The sequence below is a fragment of the Oryzias latipes genome, chromosome 6 (assembly GCF_053564925.1).
Source record: "Oryzias latipes strain Hd-rR chromosome 6, Olatipes_Hd-rR_3.1".
NCBI classification, from domain to species: domain Eukaryota; kingdom Metazoa; phylum Chordata; class Actinopteri; order Beloniformes; family Adrianichthyidae; genus Oryzias; species Oryzias latipes.
The window spans coordinates 16,977,068-16,997,264 of NC_136242.1; the positions used below are offsets into that span (position 1 = coordinate 16,977,068).

At 38.0% G+C, this 20,197-nt stretch overlaps 1 protein-coding gene across 2 annotated transcripts; it reads left to right on the forward strand.

Moving 5' to 3' along the window:
- The first annotated feature begins 146 nt into the window (after positions 1–146).
- On the forward strand, positions 147–10,600 carry hbp1 (HMG-box transcription factor 1). 2 transcript variants are annotated; one of them, XM_011475958.4, is made up of 12 exons: positions 174–265; positions 655–714; positions 1,518–1,676; positions 1,777–1,954; positions 3,733–3,853; positions 3,946–4,060; positions 4,661–4,779; positions 5,296–5,452; positions 5,574–5,718; positions 8,001–8,288; positions 9,596–9,737; positions 9,815–10,600. In XM_011475958.4, exons 3-12 carry the CDS (start codon positions 1,604–1,606, stop codon positions 9,830–9,832), a joined length of 1,356 nt encoding a protein of 451 aa, XP_011474260.1. In that variant the 5' UTR covers positions 174–265; positions 655–714; positions 1,518–1,603; the 3' UTR covers positions 9,833–10,600. The 2 variants fall into 2 exon arrangements, with proteins under 2 accessions (XP_004069595.1, XP_011474260.1); XM_004069547.4 differs by lacking the exon at positions 655–714 and having other exon boundaries at positions 147–265.
- The last annotated feature ends 9,597 nt before the right edge of the window (positions 10,601–20,197 follow it).

A 20,197-nucleotide genomic window follows, 5' to 3' on the forward strand; every position in this document is an offset into this window, starting at 1 on the left:
CCTTGCAAAAAAAAAAAATCACCCATGCATTGTTCATGTTATTGCCAATCAGCTGTTACTGGGTAGTAACAGGCTTGTACTTTCGGCCAATCAGAACATGATCAATAAAGTAAGACCCGCCTCTATTTTTCTTGGAGGTGTCAGCCAATGAAAAACCCGGAATGGTTTTATTGACGTGTATCTCCACCAATAGGAGTCTTTCTGTGGTAACATTCATTTCCACCCTTCGACTGAATCCGAGAGTTTGTGGTAGGCGATAGGTATGGTAAGTAAGAAGTTTAGCACTTTTTGAAAAAAATAAACGGTTTAGACTACGGAATGATTTCATTTTAGTGCGTTTCTGCCGTTTTGGGGGATAATTTGGCGTTTTAAAGAGGTTGTCATTGAGTTATTTTTCGTGTCGAATGAAAGGTTCAGAGAGATCGACCAATGTTTTTTTTTCTTCTTTTTTCCGCTATGACGATTGTTGTTTTGTTGAATAAAAACACACCCCAAATGTCGTTTCGTAGATTCTCACAGGCCTTTCTAATGACCCAAATGCTATCGTTACCCTATAATTGTCGATAAAAGACGTCTGGAGGTCTTGGTGTCATTCATTTTGAACTGGCATAGGTTGCGTCATGCCTCAACTTGTTGACATTCTTTTGTTTACAGTGTTAGACTCAAGAGCCTTACTGCTGTGCGGAACAAACGGCTGCTGCTTTTGAGGAATTGGTAATGTCCGGGCCTTGTATATAATTCGTCTTTTTGAAAATAAATGTATGTTTTAAATGGGTGTTTTTCTTCTTCTCGAAAATCAGAAATAATATGCTCCCAGTGTTCTCGATGTCGTAAAACCGAACATTTTTTTTTATTATTTTTTTTACGTTTTAAGAGTACTTACTGCTGTTAGTGTTTAAATGACTACAGCTCTTTGATTGATTGCCTTTGTTTTTGGACATATTTTCATTTGTTTTTCCTGAGAATGGATGTTAGTTATAAAACACAAACTAAACGTAAAATAATCCAAAACGTCGCGCATATTCATTTAGCTTGTTTACATCATCAAAAGTAGTTAAGATGTGGCATATATTTTGGGGTCTTCGCCTTATTATTCTCGACGAATTTCTGCCTTTTTATCGAATTTGGCTGCGCAGTTATGAATGAATGAGCACAATTGCGCATGCGTCAACCTCCGAGTTTATAAACAAGGCCTCCATGCAGCGTGTCACATGATCCGTCACTGAGGTTTCTGTGTTGGAACAAATGGTTCCCTAAAAGCTGCCCCTAATTCCTTGATATAAACACGTTAAAAAACAGTGTGGAGGTAGACATTTATTTACTTTCTATGACCCCTTATTTTGAAAAACCTTTTTTTTTTAATCTGGAAGTTTATATTAGCATAAAATATTATGCAAAGTTCATTTGATTTAACGGTATAACACGTTCACCGTAGATGTAAATTGATGAATGAGAGTAATAAATGTCATTGTCAAAATGGATTTCAGGAGCGCTTTATTTGCTTTATTTCCCCTCAGAATTTGATGGCTAAGAGTCTGATGATGAAAGCGGTATAAGTGCGCTGTTGCTGTTGGAAAAAGAAACAAGACAAGATATTGTCACAATGGACGAGTCCTTTGATCCTCTGAAATGTAATGAGGACCTGTCTCCATCACCTGGGTGCCACATGGATTATGGTAAATAAATACAAAGCAGAACAAAGAAAGTCACGTGTGACAAAAGTAAACCGATTCTTGTGTTTGGACTGAACGTTAAAGCAACCCAACTTTTTCTCAGATGATATGCCAGACTTGCAGGAGGTGGAGGAGGACCAGAGGTCTCCGGCCTTGTTCCAGGTGGGAGCGGTGTCTCATCAGGGGCTCAGCGGCGCCCCAAACACCAACTGGCTCGCTGAGTTGGCCAAAATTGCCACCAGTCCCCAGAGTCCTTTGCTAAAGGATGCTCTACACATAAGGTTCGTGACTCAGTCATACATGCAATGTAGATACAAAGACCGACTCAAACCTGTGAAAACATGAGCCGGTATACCTGTGGGGCGTCCAAAAAACAGGACTGGCAAGTTAGCGGCATGTTAGTATGTAAAGCTTGAAATAACTCTTTCAATTGAGCCTATTTTACTGTAATGCTGTCTAAACATGATCTGACATTTGGTGGAAAAAAAAATCAAAGACTTACTGTATGATAAAATCATAATATACCTTTGAAAGTTGCTGCGGTCCATTAAAAAAAAAAGAATAAAGCAAAGATGTCTCTGAAGATTCTTATTTATTCAGGTTGATTCCATCAAAGTAGTAGACGGAAGATGTTTCGCGTCTTTTCAGAGAGACTTTCTCAAATGGGAAAAACAGTGGTAAGAAGAAGAGATTTAAGTTTCCTTGGAGAATCGAAATCAGGATTCTTGGAGAAAAGGTGAAACATCTTCAATAGTGAAGATAAATTAAATCTAGTTGACTGCTTTATTTTTACTACTTTGATCAAATGAGAAATTTTTGGATTTCCCAACCATCCAATCATTTTCTTCAGCACATCTGGGACCAGGTCTCACTTTAACCCTTGTGCTATCCTATGACCCCACCCTTGCTTTGACGTGTTCTCCCTACCATGACAAAGGTGGATAAAGGTGGAAAGATTTCATGTAATCCATGGACACCAGTGAAGATCACAAATCATGGAAGAAAAAAGGTTCAGCGCACTGTCTAGTAGTGGGTCTAGATGACCCAACTCCCAACGTTAAAGTGCCTAGGATAGCACAAGGGTTACGCAAAGATGCTCAGACTTCTCTCTCTCCGGCCACTTCCTCCAGATAAGAGATAAAAAATGCAACACTAATCCTTTATTAACAATGGGGCATGTGACGCCCGGTCAGGACTGTACAAAACATGCATTCAGCATATGGTGTTCACACCGGACAAGTAGGGAGAACGTCTTCTTCTCCTTTTTTTTCTACTTTTTACTGGTGCATGTCCACCACCTACAGTTGGATGAGGCTTGGTGTGTAATGACAAAACTGTGCAAATCTCATGAATCTCGCTCCAAGCTTTTTCTTTCATCACTATATGAAAGACTTAGTGTCATATTATTCTGTCCTGGCACAAACTGCAATTATTCATTTCTCCTCTAAGATCAATTTTCAAACGGTTGGCACTTTGCTGAATTAAAAGAGACACAACCATACAGCGCCAACAAATCGGAGTCCCTGATTGGTCAAAGTTTCAACACACGCTCAAAGGCCGGGCGTTTTTGTATGTAGAGCCTGAAAACAGTCATAAAAACTCACGTAGAGACGTGCAGACCTGAAAATGTTCAATGCGGAAGCCCGAAACACACATTAATGTAGACTTTTCATTGGAAGTGGTCGCGTGAGCGTGCGTCGCTGAGGGCGATGTTAACATAGCTTAAGGCTTAGATCAGAAGACAGTGCACTTCCTGAGGGGGCTGCAGATATTTTTGGAGATATTCACACATAAGTCGGGGGAGCTGGATCAAAATCAGAAACTGAAGAAACTCAAGGAAGCATCAACAATTTGATAAGAAAACAGTGGCCTTAGGGACACATCTGCACAACATTACAAACAGGGAGGTTTCTCCAGGGGTACTGGAACATCAATTGCCTCGCATGATCACTACAATCCAGAACAACTCTCTAATGTGACTCTATGACTCTCACAGAAGTCTAATTTCATCATCTCTTTTATGGAATCTATATGTCTCTGTTATATTCTTGGATTTCAGGTCATCTCCAGTTCACATCTTTGGCAACAGCAATAATTTACATTCCTATGCCCGGCCCCCATTAGCAAGCAGTGCACCCAACCCGTCCAGAGGCCACCTCGGGGAGCGCAGACGTGTCAGGGTACACCCTCCTCTCCCTTTGCAACGCACCTCTGATGCTCGGTTGTTGTGTGCTTTTTGATTATTAAATGTTTGACTTTTTTCTCTGAACAGGCCAGCAGTGAATCGGAGTCTGGGGTTTTTTCAATGTCCTCCTCGTTTTCTGATGATGAAGACATGGCCTGGTCTCACTCGTGGCCCTCAACAGCCTGGCACTGCTTCCTGAAAGGTCTGCACATTTGTAACCTTTGTGCTATCTTAGATGACCCCACCCTTACATTGACGTTTTATTCCTACCATGACAAAGGTGGAAAGGTTTCATGTAATCCGTGGACACCAGTGAAGATCACAAATCATTGAAGAAAAAGGTTCAGAGCACTGTCTAGTGGGTCTAGATGACCCAACTCCCAATGTTAAAGTGCCTAGGATAGCACAAGGGTTAAACAGACAGTATGCATTCAGAAGGGCCCAAACAAAGAAACCACTTCTGCTGAGTTTCTTTTTAGTTTAGCTGAAGTGCTTAGGAATTTAAAAAAGGTTCAACAATGGAAAAAAAAAACCCAAAAAGGATTGAAACATCCAGATGTTTGCCACACATGCAGATGAAAACTGGTGTGAGAGCATTTATTGATAAAGTTCAGCCTTAAAAGGCAAACAGAATTCCCATAAGTAAGCTTCTGGACAGCCCAAGAAAGAGTTTACATGAATCTCCTCACAGTATAAGAAGCCTGAGAATAAAAGAAAGATTAACCATCAAGCAGTTATCATTGTTTGCACATATTTCCTTTCACATGGAAAGTTTTCATGAGTTGTTCTCGTCAATATTCAGGGACTCGCCTACGTTTCCATCGAGGTCCAAATGTGGAGTGGCAGGAAGCTGACGAACTCAGGGATTCAGACGACGAGTCCGACGATGAAACTATGATGCCGTCCTCATTCTCTCTCAAGGTACTGCTTCCAAAAGTTACTGAAGTACAATAAGGGATATGAGATCCCAGCAGCTGGGAATCAGCTGATACTGTGGCAAGGAGTGTCCACAAGATGGCAGACATGTCAGGAGCGGGAGATCAGTCATACAGTGATACCATTGAATGACTTTCAGATACGGGGAAAGATTTAAAGATTAAAATGTATCCTCCTCTTTGGAATCGCTGTCTTCTGTAAATATTTATTTAAAAATGTTCTTGTTCTTTAAAGAAACTCTAGATAACAAAAAGCAAACAAACTGAAACAAATAATCAAATGTTTTATGCCTATTTATTTTATTTGTTTTAGTTTTTATGCAAAACTTAACACAGTTAGATCTCCTGCTTCAAGAGAGTCATGAAAAGTTTATTTGCAGCAAACTTTTTGTCAAATACTGCTTCTTGATTTTGACTTGAATATTTTAGATGGAGTGTAAAATAAGTCCTCATCTAATTTTCTGTTAAAAACACATCTCCTTTCTTTTTTTTTCTTTTTTAGCGCTATGGCTCAGATGGACTCAAGTTGGTGAGTCATGAAGAGACGATTTCTTTTGGCCAGGCAGTTCTTAAACTGACCTTTGACTCGGGCTCAATGGAAAAAGGCCTTCTGACCGCAGAATGCAGACTGGACCACCCATTTTTTGTCAAGAACAAAGGTACAGAAGCAGCTGCTCATGCTGAGGAGGAGGATTCTCTGTTGTAGCTTTTGTGGACCTGACAGCTTGTTTTCCTTCTCCAGAATTCAAACTAATATGAAACGTTTTATCCGTTTGTCAGGTTGGTCTTCATTTTATCCGAGCCTTACAGTGGTGCATCATGGGATTCCTTGCTATGAGATGCAACTTGGAGATGTGTGCCTGCCACCAAACCACCCAGATTCCATCAACTGTGATGACTCTGTTGTCTTTGACACATTCAGAAGGTGACCATCATAGGCCGTCCGGGCCATTCTATACTCCTATTGGTCATTAAAACGACAAATATTTCATCCATATAGAAACCAAGGTAGTTTGGATATTTTTATTTAGACAATAACTATATATAAAAAAAATCTTAGGGTATAATTAAATCACCCTCAATTTTATACAAACTTGAGTCGCCAATTCTATAAGTTGTCCAACTTAAAACGTGAGCGATCTGTAATGTTTATCATAGACACTCTTACTAAGAGACAGAATGTAAACACAAAAATATGCAGAATATCACATTGTGTGATTTTTAAACAATTGGCTTGTATAATGTGCAGAAAATGAGTATTTAGTCAATAACAAGAATTAACCTCAGTGCTATGGAACGTAACCCTGGTTGTCAATGACAGAGGTCAGCAGGTTTGCACACACTGTAGCTGCTATTTTGGTCCATTCTTCCATGCAGATCTTCTCTAGAGCTGTGATGTTTTGGGGCTGTTGCTGAGCAACACAAACCTTTAAGTCCCTCCACACGTTCTCTATTGGATCGAGGTCCAGAGACTGACCAGGCCACTCCAGACCTTTAAAATGCTTTTTACTTTGTCACATCTTTGTTCCGCGGGCGATGTGTTTGGGATTATGTAGGAAGATCCACCCACTTTTTCCCCTCAATGCTCTCACTGGTGGAAGGAGGGGTTTGTCACCATACATGGCTCCATCAACCTTTCCTTAATACAGATCAGTCGTCCCCTTCTCCCTTTGCAAACAAGCAGCCCCGAACCATGGTGTTTCCACCCCCATGCTTCACAGTGTGGTATGGTGTTTTTGCAATGCAATTTAGCAATCTTCTCCTCCAACCACATTCCATTCTCCCAATCCTAGTCTGGATCAATCAGATGGTTTCTGGTCAACTTTAGATGGGACTAGACATGCGCTGGTTTACACGGGGACCTATGGCGACCTGTAGGATTTTAATCCATGATGATGCAAAGTGTCACTATAGTAACACTCGGGTTCCAGCTCTCTTCAAGTCATTGACCAGTTCCCCAGCGTAGTTCTAGGTTGTTTCCTGTCCATTCTCAAGATCATTTGTATCTTGCATGAAGCTCCAGGTAGAGTGGGATCATCAGTGATCCTGTATTTTTTCCATTTTCTAATTATTGCTCCAACAGATGATCTCTTCTCTCCAAGCTGCTTTCTGATTGTAGATTGGCTCATTCCAGTCTTGTTCAGGTGTTTAATCTTATTCTTGGTGTCCTTTGACAGCTCTTTGGTCTTGGTCATGGGGGAGAGGTTGCAGTCTGAGCTTCTTAAAGAAGAAAGAACTGGTCTGTGAGGGACAGAGTTCTTGCTCGTCTATAGCAGCTTAATACTTATTTTCTGCACCATTATTCAAATCAATTCTTTGAAAATTATCCAATGGGATTTCCTGGATGCTTTTTTTTATTCTGTAGTGTATTTATAATGAACATGACAGACTTTTGTCATCCTTTTAAATAGGACAGAATTAGTGACTGATAAATAGTTTTGGCCTCTCGGTATAATAAAACTTCAGGTTGCAGCTTTTGCATATTTAAAATGCAGTTGATATTTCAAGGAAGACATTAAAAATATGAACTTTAATGTAAGGGCATTTTCACACTATCGTTTGGTCGTCAACAGGACTCGTTGGCTGTTTGACGTGAGGACGGCAGACTTTAACGTTGGAAACAGTTTGATTTGCTCTCACTTGAGCAGAGATAACACAGTTATTGAAGGAAACTTGTTTGAAGGCAATAAAAAAGAAGAAAAGCATAAAAAAATCTTAACCAGTCCCCTAGACTTTGGGTAATACTGCCCCCACATGACCAGCTGTTGACACTGCATGTTTCCAGGCAGTTCACTGGGCTCCTGAATGCAAATGCAAGGCTTGCTCTTGAACAAAGTCTTCTGGACTCAGGTTTCCAAAGGGCTGTACTTTCCTCTTGATTTAAAGCAGCTTTTCGTTATATGGAGATTGGACTGTGTAGTAAACTATTTTGTTAATGGAAATTTCCACCCTCCTCTGAGTAGAACAGAAAGTAAATGTTGCTATATTTTCCAAAGATTTCTGTTCACATTTCTATTGTTTTGCTTTCCGGTATCTAAAATATATACAGCTAAGATAGTCTTTCATCTGAGTTCAATGGTTGTAGAGCAGACATTTTTAAGAATGAGGGAGAAAACAATGGTTTTTATTGGTATCCACCCCAAAACGGCTAACTTGTGTTTGGTGAATTGAATGAACAAGTGCTGCTGTTTCTCTGTTTGTCTGCAGCTATGACTTCACCCCCCTGGACTCCTCAGCCGTATACGTCCTGAGCAGCATGGCCCGCCAGCGAAGGGCCTCCCTTTCTAGCGGGGGCGCCATCAGTCCAGACTGCGAGAAGCTGGAGCGCTCCTGCTCGCCGCAGTCTTCCAGCAGCAAATCAAGCAGGAGCCACAACTCAGGGACGGCCAGCGGCGCCACGCCCACCAAGTGCAAGCGGCCCATGAACGCCTTCATGCTCTTCGCCAAGAAATACAGAGTGGAGTACACCCAGATGTACCCTGGGAAAGACAACAGGTGAGCATGTGGACACGTTGGGTGCACCTTTTGAGGAAATGATATCTGAAGATCGAGCTCATCTGGCTCGTTGAAGTTGTATGAAGCTTTAGAAAAGTTCAAAGCTCTTCAGAGTTTAAGACTCTTAACCTTAAAGGCTGATTAAAAAGGTGTCTGAGAGCCGCCTGGTCCTAAAGCTTCTGGTAGAGCGGTCTGCATTCCTCCACCCACAGAGGGGCTTCACCCTCTGGTCAGTGTCTACATCCACCCAGCACAAATATTCATTTCTATATAAACATTTTGTAAAAAGCGAGACACTAGCCTTGAACCTTTATTTATTAGGGCTTGCTATATTTATTATTGAAATTTGCTATTAAGAACATTTACTTTATGGATGTTTATAAAAGGTACAATTTATTTAGTTTTTATTATAAACAATATTGTACTTTATACTAAATAGAGGCTATTTAGGACCCTTTTTCCATTTTTGGTCCATTTCTTCTTAAAAAAGCAAAAAACACAACAATTGCTACCGACTATGACTATGTCAGGGCCATCATAAAAGACAAATAAATAAATAAAGGAGAATACATTTGTAATAGAAGAAAATGTCTTAAAAGTATAAGAAATATGTCCAAATGTTACAAAAATAAATCAAAAGAAAAAAAACAACATTTCACAAATACACTCGTAAAATTATGAGAAAAGTCGTGAGAAGAATGATAAGAAAACAGTCAAAATTTTATGGGAATAAAGTTGTAAAATGTGATTTAAAAGCCACAATTTTACTTAGGAAAAGTCATGCTTTTGTAAAAATAAGGTTGTAATTTCATGAAAATAGGTTTAAATTAACAAAAAAAAGAAATCTGATTACTCTGAAACGTCTGCAACATAAATGAAACATTTCTTTGTTGAGACATTTTCAATGCTAAATGTAACATTTATTTTCTAAAAAAAAAACAAGGGTTTATTCTTGGGAAATTGTGACTTTTTGAAGCATAAATGTACAAACATTTGTTTATTTTTCTTCTTCTATGGTGGCCCTAATATTTATTGTAATTGACTCCTTTTTAAACGTGATGGTAAAGAAAAGTTTTCATTTCTGTGATTTTCTCTTATGCAGCTAAACAATTCAGATTTGATGAATTATAGAATCATTTCCTAGCTTGTAAGGTTGATGTTTTTACCTTCATTTTTGTTCCAACAATTGAACGTGTTGTCTATTATTATCTCCATCTTTCAATTCTTTTTTTTTCTTTTACATTTTCTGTCTTTTTTGGAGATAAAAGATGATTAATCCTCTCAACTCTTCCTTTTTTTTCCCCCAGAGCCATAAGTGTCATCTTGGGAGACAAGTGGAAGAAGATGAAGAATGAAGAAAGGAGGATGTACACCATGGAGGCCAAAGCTTTGGCTGAGGAACAGAAAAGAATCAACCCGGACTGCTGGAAACGCAAACGAACCAACTCGGTGAGGACTGCGTTCGACACACACCACTATCAAGCAGCTCGTTACAACTTTGCTCACAGTTACCCTACTGTCCACAGGGTTCCCAGCAGATCTAGATGTTCCAGGCAGAACCCCCAGCAACTGCTATTTTAGCATGGAGAGGTGCTGAAGAGTCCCAAGGACCACTTTGTGTCTCTTCTCTTGCCTGTATTCTCCAGACTCGACTGTGATGCTTTTGTTTTTGTAACCTGGAAAAAAAAACCCCAAAACAATGAAATATATTCAAAAACATGTAATCAAGTCACTAACTGCATATATTTTCTTATAGCTCAGACGTTTTTCTCCCCTTGAACAACACGTTAAGCCTTTCTTCTACTTCAGGTCATTGTGGGGGAGAACTAAGTCTGTGGTGCTTCACCATAAACGGAGCATCATTTTTTTTATTATTAACTGTATAAATGGGAATTTTAGAAGACCCTTTTTCTACAAGTGTTCATATTGATATTTGTACGATTCAATATGTTGCATAAAACCGTTACCCTTTCATACGCTTTGTAATAGAGTCTATATTCCGCTGGTGAAGAGTTTTTTAATGCGGCCTGCTCTCCAGTATGCGACGCAGGTCCACTCTCAGCCAAACGGCGCCTCACTGCGAGTGTTCACCCTGTCTGCACTTTATATAAATACGCAAACATGTCTCAGTAATTGTTTGGTGACATCACCACAGTCATGGTCCAGCAGCCATGCTCTGCGCTGCTTTTCAGGTTGCCATTGAATTTAAACTGCTTTCTTCATTTTGTACAGGTTTTGACCCAACAACGACCTCTTGCACAAATAACCTTGTATCATATTATAAATAATTTTTTGTAAAAACTCCTCCACAATGTGTGCAATTCTGTGTCTGTCCACTAGAGGGTTTTACCTCACTGCTTCTTTTGGAGTCTGGAAAAAATTTGTTAAGCTTCAGTTTTTTTTTTCTTTTTCAAAAATTCACCCATCTTCAATTTTAAGTTTTCTCTTGGATTCAAATGTTTAAAAGTTCTTTTTATAATCAAACGTATATATGTAATAAAGGGGACTTCATTAACCCTTGTGCTATGCTAGGCATTTTAACATTGGGAGTTGGGTCATCTAGACCCACTAGACAGTGCTCTGAACCTTTTTTCTTCAATGAGTTTTGATCTTCACTGGTGTCCATGGGTGACATGAAATCTTTCCACCTTTATCCACCTTTGTCATGGTAGGGAGAACACATCAATGTAAGGGTGGGGTCATCTAAGATAGCACTTGTGTTAATCAAAATGACATAAAAAGTAACTTATATTCTCACTTAAAATTTATATACACCACAATTGAGGCCGTTTTTTCCCTACAAGTCAAAAGAATAAAAATCCTTTCTGGTTGCAGATTGGAGTTTTAAACAATTCATATCATCACCACCAGAGGGCGCCAAATCTCCAATTTTTTTTGGCAGAATGAAGGAGTAGCTCTTTTCTATGACATGGACGTCTTTCATCTCACTTTCATTGTAGAGGACAATTAGATTAGAAAGGCAGCCCAGTGATAACACTAACGCTGCATCTGTGGGTAAGGAAACTGTAACACGCTGCTGCAACATGACTGAAAACTTTGAGTGTGGTTAAGAAAGAGCATCCCTCACGCGATTCATGGAAGTTTTGAATTGATTTATGAAAACATTTTGGCCTCTTTTGAGCTGGCATGAAAAAAAATTATAGGGATATGCATTAAACTTTCTATGTTTACGTTGCACAGAGGGCAAAATGAAAAACATCACTTTTGGCTGAACATCATTGGAGTTTTTTCCTCTTTTTTCTTAAAGGAAAGCAGGCCTGAAGAAAAGCAGATGTTTGTTTGGAATTGGAGACCTTGTCACAGTTTGATGCGTTTACTCTGTCTGTTACCACATTGCTGGAGCAGGACTGGAACTATTTGTAGGTGCTACTATTGAAAGAAATCCCCACTTTAGTTGTATTTAATGTGGTTTTAGAGGAGAAAAGGGTAAAAGAAAAAACCTGAGAGAAGTGTTCTTTGGGCTTTCACACACTGGCATTACATGCTGAGGCTGCAAGCTGCAGCAAAGTATTCATCAATTTATCTGAGGTCACTGAGTGACAGAAAAGTCACACAGGTGAAGCAGGGAGACAAACCGGCTGGATTTATGCATGAAGCCACATGACAAAGAGACGATAAGAAAAGGAACAATTAGAGCAGCAGAAGCTGAGGCAGACATCATCACCGATGGCCTCCTCATAAATCAGAGGCTTCACCTCAATCAGTGCTGTCCAATTAGGAGCAATTAGCTGCAGAAATTCACTGAGAGACAGCAGATGCTGTGACTTTGTGAGAGGAGGGCTTTTATAAAGAGGTGGAGTTGGAAAAATCATTTTGTTTTGACCATGACGGCAATTTTTTGACACTGATTACGTAAAAATTACACAGACATTGATCATGGGTTGTAATATATAATAAAGAATTAGGGATCTGGTTGCTTTGCATCCGTCTTTACATTGAGGGAAGGCTCCAGAAGCTCAGGCTGTTGCTTTCCAACAGCTTCAAATTGCTGTAAAAAAGTGAGAATACAAAAGAATAAAAAAACGAAAAGCAGGAGGGAAAAATGCATACTAGAAAACAGTATTTTTTCACGTTTTTTTTTTCAAAATTATTTCCAGCTGGTTGGCCAATTGAGAAAACACGCAAACCACGCAGGAAGAAAAAAAAAGGAGAAAAAAAGTGTTGGCAATGTTAAAGTCCTGAAGAACCCACTGATTGCATTAATAATATTATCTGTTATCATTAGCTGAATACTTTATATTCTATAATCTGCATGATTAGGCACAAACCCTAAAACTGTAACATTTTTAAAGAAAAAGGTTTAAGTTGATCGAAATAATATTTACATCAGAATAATTGAAAAAAGTTTTTTTTTTTTTTTACAAATATGACAGAAGTTTAAGGATTTTAAGACACAAAAGACCAGAATGTAACCATCTCTGTGGTTGGTTAGTTTGCTAAAATAAACGCAAAATCATGGTATGCAACTTCTTTAGTGAGGATTGATGGATTAGTTAGATTTTTTTTTTTTTACAAATGAAGATTTGTCAATAAAACAAAGAAATTTAAAAGAAAAAGTAATAATATTTTCACATACATAAATGTGACATTCAGATAAATGTTTAAAATCCTCACATTTTTTGACTTATGTTAGAGTTATTGGATTTTTCGATGGAGGTTCTAATATGCTTTGATTTTTTATAAGCAGATTTGATTGCACTTTGTGCAATCACCAAAGCTTTTCTAAGTTTGTTTAATATTTAATTAATTAATTGGAAATAGTCTCTCCATGCATTCAGCTGGTATAGTTTTGTTTCCACAGGTTCAACTTGTTTTCAGTCATGAGTTTAATACGTTTTTGTTTTTTTTAATTCCATCAATCTAACTTTCCCTTTCTCTGCATGCGGGTCCTCCACATACATAACACTCGTCATATTTTAAAATTCTTTAAAAAAATCCCTTTTATCACTTATTCAAAATATCAAACTACAAAAATATTTAACATTTATTTGAGATCCAAAGGGATGTCCTACCTTTTTATTTTTTTTAGTTGTTCACATTTTTCTTTTCCAAAGGATTACTCATTGTTGAAATGCTTTATTGCTACTTGTGTCTAACGAACAGAAATGAGTGCAGACAGCAGCCATGCAGGTGCAGCTCATCACATCCTTTTAGGAACTGCATGTGATCAGGTGTGACCACCCTAGAAAAGCATTCGGATGATCGGTCTTCTGATTTCTGCTGTGCATATACGTGTTCGCAGAGCCTCTTCAGAAATGCATTTGTTGCTGCCCGATCATGTGGGATGGCTTTTGTGTCATTCAGCAATGAAAAGGTTATGCAAGACGCCTTGTTCTATTGGCAGAGGATTCAGTCGTTTTAGCACAAATGCATTTTGCTCTTTTTCTTGTTTGTCAGTGAAAAGGCTTACTGAGATAAATAAACCGACACATTACAAAGTTGAGATGATTTTTGCATTATTTTTCCATAGAAACATGTAGGTGTGAGAACAATTTGGACATAAAGCAGAGACATTCTGATCCTCCACACAAAAACAAGCATGTGGACACCACATCCACTCCATCCCCGTCTTCCTTCTTCTCTGACAATATTCACAGCCTCACTGCCTTTGTCCTCTCATGATGCCCACATATCTGCCTGCCCGTTGCTCCCTCCCCTGTGTTTCATAGCTCTAATTGGACGGTTTGTGGACAAAGTCAAATGGCCGACGACTGTTCCATTTATTTCCTTCTTGGTCCTGAGGTTTCGCCGTGGCGCTGACAGGCTTTTTCGCAGACAACCGAGCAACATCACAGATGAAAGGACTCAAATCAAGGAAGAGTCAAACAGAGCTCCACTGACATCCTGGGGACACAATGCTGCCTCATTATAATACGCAGCAATGCTCGCCATGCAGTGAATGCAGCTGCAGTCACAATACAACCAAGTGGTGTCGGATGGCTTCATCATATGGAAAGCAGAGTCAGCATTAATTTGATACACGCCTTCGTTCTTCCCAACTGGGTTAAAATGCCTTATGCCACACCAGTCAAATAGTTGAAGCCACTTTACTAACTGCAACTCAAATTAAATCACAATTAACTAGGAAGTTAACAGTTCATTTACAGTCACATCCAATATTATTCATACTCCCAGAACATTTTGTACCTGGCATGGACAAAATGCAATGCAATTTGTAAATGCCATGCAAATGCAATCTCTGATGAACTATTGAATAAATTGTATCCTAGAAAATGACAGATTTTTTTTATTTTGGCTTAAAAACAGCATTAAAAGACCACTGGGAACTGTTTTGCAATAGATTAAAAGACAATCTTTCTGGGAGGCTCCTGATGGCTGAATAAAAATAACTTCCAATCCAAATAAGCCAGGAGTCTGAGTAAGTTTGGCCTCAACTCTAAAAGCTTTTACCTTCAAATTAGCCAAAACAAATGTGCCTTCTGTTGACGTGGCACGCTTTAAATGCTTTAGCTGCTTGATAAAAATTAAATGTTGAGAGGACTTTTCATTGACACACCTGCATGATTTTTCTGTTGATACCATGTGGAGCTAAAATAAAAAGAAGTCAAAAGCATTATCAATAACTTTGCAAGCGACCCTCTCACCCCAGAAGGGATTGAATGAGGTTGGAAAAAACAAAAAAATGGATAGATGGATTTTTAATAACTCAATGGGGTTATGATAAAGGAATGTGAGGCTGAAGGAATAAAAAAAACTATTCTAAACTATTATGAATCAATCTGGAAAGACCAAGAAAATGTCTATTTCTCTGCCACTTCATAAATTATGTTTTGAAAAATAAAGTAAAAATAAAAAAAGCTTTTTAAAGGATAGACCTTTTTATTTGTGTTGCCATTATGTCATGGCAATAGAACAGTGTTATAGTTTTCCCATATGTACGTATAACAATTTTAATTTATTTTACTTTAGACAGCAGCACGTCTCAGTTCCTTTTAAAATAAATGCATCCTGTGACAAATAACTAACTTGCCTGTTATTTTTTAAAAGCATTTGCATTCTTCTTTAAAGCCAAAGATCCACAATAAGGGAAGAAAAGAGTTGCACTTGGCTCAGGTTGGCCTCAGTTTGCAGACCCCTGATCTATACAATGCAGGGTTCTCATGTGTTTGATGAAAAATCTTTTCAGCATATTTTTTATATTGTTAGTATAACATGTTTATGCTATAAATTGGTACAGTGCCAGTAGATATTTTCCAAGTATTCTCTTTCCAGCCATAATAATTCAATTGTTTCAGACCAATCAAAAGATGCAAAAAGATAATTTACTACTAAAACAGAAAAAGAGTGACTAAATAACAATGGAGATATATACAGTTCATTAGCTCCAGAGTTGTTGTTTTTTTAAAGAAAACTAGTCAATTAATTTATTTTAAAATGTTCACAAGCATTCTGGTAAAAGCAAAAATGTATTCTCGTCAACTTTAGTTGAAATCTGTGATCCGGAAAAAGTGCTCCAGAAGTTTTTCTAGTGTCATAGCTGCACAATTTTCACAGGAAGCTAAAATGATTCTACACAATAAAAGTCAACAGCTAATTTACATGCAGTGCTCAAGATGAGTTGGTGTGTAGCATGAAAGAACGCCAGCTTCCAGCTCATAAAGACCCGTAGAGTTCTTATAAATCATCATAAGCAACACAAAAATGCTGCTTTTTTCTCTCTCTTTCAGTGTATTCATTTTGTTTAATCCTCCTACAGAAACAGAAGCTCAGCTTTCTCTGATAGAAATGAACAATTGACCTCAAATGGGTCATGGATGGGGTTAGTTTTTAGATTATGATTAGTAATTGTTCAACAAATCACTAAATTATTATTTGGCAGAAATAATCGTTCTGTTTTTTAGAATAATTTACCAAAGACAGAATCTGAGTTATTAAGAACTGATCATAAAATTTGGCACATTTTCCTCTGAAGGTTTCTTATTGTTATGGCTAAAATTGAAATATGATTACCAACCGCCATAACTTTAATCCTTTTGGGAATCAGATGAGAATAGTTTATTTATATATAAACTATTATTTACTGTCTATTTTTATTTCTTAAAATAAAAGTTTTTAAAATATATATAAATATGTAAAAGGGCTTTGCTCTGTGTAAGAAAAAAGTTTTGATCTTGATGCTCTTAAAAAAAAACATGATATTTTGCACTTCTAAATTTGTTGGTTGTATAAAATGGACATTGTATGAGGGCGTTTCTGCAGTGATGTTTGCCGATTACTGAAAACAGGAAGTACAATTAATCGGACATCCTCATTTCCTGTGTTTGCTAAATTAAAGGACATGGTGAAAGGTCTGACAGCAAACCTAACATCTTGCAGAAATCCGTAACACTGGAGCATGCAGATGTAGACATGACAAAGCGAGGGACGATGGGACAAAGTAAGTGAGTCACCTGACTCCCTTCATGTTGCCTTCCTGTGACTGGGAGGCTTTACAAAATGACAGCAGGAAGTCAGGGTTACATAAATAAATGAAAAATAAGCATTGATATTAAATAATCACTCCATGCTCATCTGCATGTTTTTCGTTTGCTCATAAACCCCCCTGAGCTGTCTAAGCTGCTATTGCGAGCTCACTGTGGTTGTGTCAGCAGACCAATAAGTGAATTATGCAGACAGCCAATTTATGAAGACAAACTGGGTTTTAATCGTGACGTGATAGCAGGGTTGACTGAGGGAAGATTTGCTTCTTTCAGGATTGCGGCGCACAAGCTAAGCTGACCGTGAGAAGAGTGGGTCAGGGATTAGTGAATAAGAAACATCTGACTCCTATGAAAATGGAGAAAAAAAGAGTTGCATTTGGAGAAAAGTAGCCCCTATGAACTGAATCCTTGATAAAAGCTCAGAAAGGTGGCATGAAGGTTAACAATGCAGGTTGATAAGCTCGCTGCCGTGACACAGCCTAATATCAAACTCCCAAAGGTGCTCGATACACTCCATCAAAAACCTATTAGCATATCTGAATGTTCAGCAATTAATTAAATTATCTTAATTCTGGCTTAATTGTACCAATTTGCATATGAATGGGAGTGACTGAGAGTGGTTATAACCTGAATGTAATGGTGGTACGCACTTGCCTACTGCAGGCATAAAATCTGTTCCAACAGTTGTAGCAATCAGTGTAAAGTTGAGGATTGCTGCTTTCATTTAGCTATTTGTATAAAAAACAAAAAAACAAATAGAGATATTAAAATCAAACATGAAAATCTGCATATGTGTATTATATTTAGCTTGCTCATTAGTCAAACGGAAAATTCTGATATAAATCCAACATGAATTTCACATTTTTTCTAGTTTATATTGATCAGAAGCAGTAAAAAACATGCTGATCTGTCTAAGCGAAGAGGGGCAGTACAGCTGCTGTGCACACAACATGAGTCTATCGAGTGTTGAAGTATTTTTTAAGATGTGAAAGTCTGCCTGAAGGTGGTTCTAAGTGATGAAACAGCTAGGGATCAGCAAAAACCTTTTGATTTGCTACCTGGAAACCACAATTTTCCCTTTTCTACACAATTCCTGGAGGTAGATTTTAGTCTGAAATAGCTGAGAAAGCAAGAACATTTATAGTATTTTTTTTTTTAAAGCTATGACAAAGAAAATAGATCAAATCCTCCCCTGCTGTAAACCCATCCTATAGTCACATACTGTGTAAAAGACCTATTACTGAACTTCAAGGCACCTCTGTACAAAGATTGAACGCTTTTAGAACAGATTGATTTAAGCTTTCAATAATTTCTTGTTTTATTGTTTAAGCCTGCACCAAATGAAAAATCTTCGGATTAAAACAAACAAGATATTCTAAAAAGACATGCAAGCTGATCCTTTCTAGATGACCCAAAATAAAACATGGCACTCACCTGATTTTAAAATAGTCACATTGCCCAAACCAGGATTTCTCAATATTACGAACGCTCGGAGGGACGCCTTTAAAGTCATCATTTTGCTTTGATTTTAATCTTTTTATCATTTAAATTATGCTGTTTAGAGCCAGAATGAATGACAACAGAAAAGGTCACTTTCTAGGACATAGAAATTCCCCTTTGATTTGTGAGTGGTGCCATTGGTGAGACCCAGCTCTCCCCTCTCCTCCCACTGCTGAGAGCTCTCTGATTTTCAGACAAGGCTAAATATGCAGTCAAACGTGTGTTAGAAACATTTTTCCTGTCCACATAGAAAACTGTATATGTACCTAAGCAGAATGTTTTTGGAAAGTGTATTAAGTTTTTCTCGTAAACACATTGTAATGGACTCAATTACAATCCATTAAGACATTGAAAGAAGATTGCTACCATTTAGTGTTCTTGGTTCTTTGCTTCAAAGTTACTAATGTCATGTTTTGTATTCGGGTTATGTGTAATAGTGTGGTTCTTGTGCATTACCTTCCTGCAAATGGTTCTAGCGCCCTTCTAATAGATATTAGTGCCCGCAACTACACTGCTTGTGGTTTGAGTCAGTATCTCCCAACAGACTGTTTTTCTAAGCGTGAAGATGTTTAGCTGCCGCAATATTAAAAAAGGGTGTAAACAAAAACTGGTAGGCGTTAAAGGCGGGACCCTGACATCATTTTCAGGATGTTAATGCACAAAAATTGTATTAATTTGCTGCTTCTGCTTTAGGTCACCACTCATCCAGCTGGTTCTGTTAAATAGTCCTCAGTGTATTTGTAAAATAATTTTTATTTGCTCACAGCCAGATCCTCTTGTCTTTATCCTTGTGGTACTTCATGTTTTAGGTTTTAATTATTTCTCAGCTTTGTTTCTATGTTTTTCGGGGTTGTTTTTCTGCTAAACTGAGTATGTTATGTTTTTTTTTGCATGGTGTAGCCGGGAGTACCACTTATACTCAGATGCGACTTCTTTGGGATAAAAAAGCAACAACTAGGGGGCACTGTAGGTGTGTGGATCAGTATTTACCACTGACAGCAACGCAGAAAAAGAAGCGCCGCTCAGTCTTATGTCAGATTTGGGATACATGTTCCAAAGCGACACGGAGGATGAAGAATTCAACAGATTTCGTGATTTGAAGTGATAAAAAGAGTTTAGTTGACTTGTTAACATTTTCTTTATAAAATAGTTATCAGAATAATTGTCCATATGTTGGGCTAAGATACTGGATTCCTCTGATGTTTCATGAGGCTAAATAAGCATCAGTGTGTAACGGGACTGAAGTGTGCATTTATTCAGTCTAATATTGTTATCTATTCCATTATTATGTTTTGCCTTTCAAGATAAAACGTCTGTTCTTAGTCTCGTTTTTTGTTAAATTTATCCCAAAAGTTCAGTTTATACACCAGTGCAACCCAAATAGGATTTTTTTTCTTTTCTTCCTCTTTATTCTGCATGTTGTGGTGTCTGCGACTTAAACCCCGAGGCGATTTATGGTCTGAAAAATATGCTTTTATGACGTTTCTGAAACTTTGTCCTGTATTTGGGTCTTCTAAAGCACCATGTTATCATGCATACTACAGGCGGCGAACGCCTGAACTACAAACCTACAACATGTTGGAGATTTGATCGAAAATATATCAAAAAGTCACATTTTTTTCTTTTTCTTAACACGTTTGTAAGTATGTCAGCTATTTAGTCCTCTATTTCATGTATTAGAAATCCACCACACTACTTTTTCTTCCTGTAATTGAAACAAATTGAGCTAAATACAGTCCAAAGGTATTTGAACAGTGAGGCTGTAACCTGGCATTGAACTTCACACCAGGAAAGAGACTGCTGGAAGCTGCAGAGGAAGAATGGGGAAGACTGCTCAGGGTTTGGGCAGTTTATCATTAATTTCATACATGGAGACATCAAATCCAGTAAAAAAAAATAAAAATGACCCCAAGCTTACATATGAGGTCCCCAATATCCACATTTCCG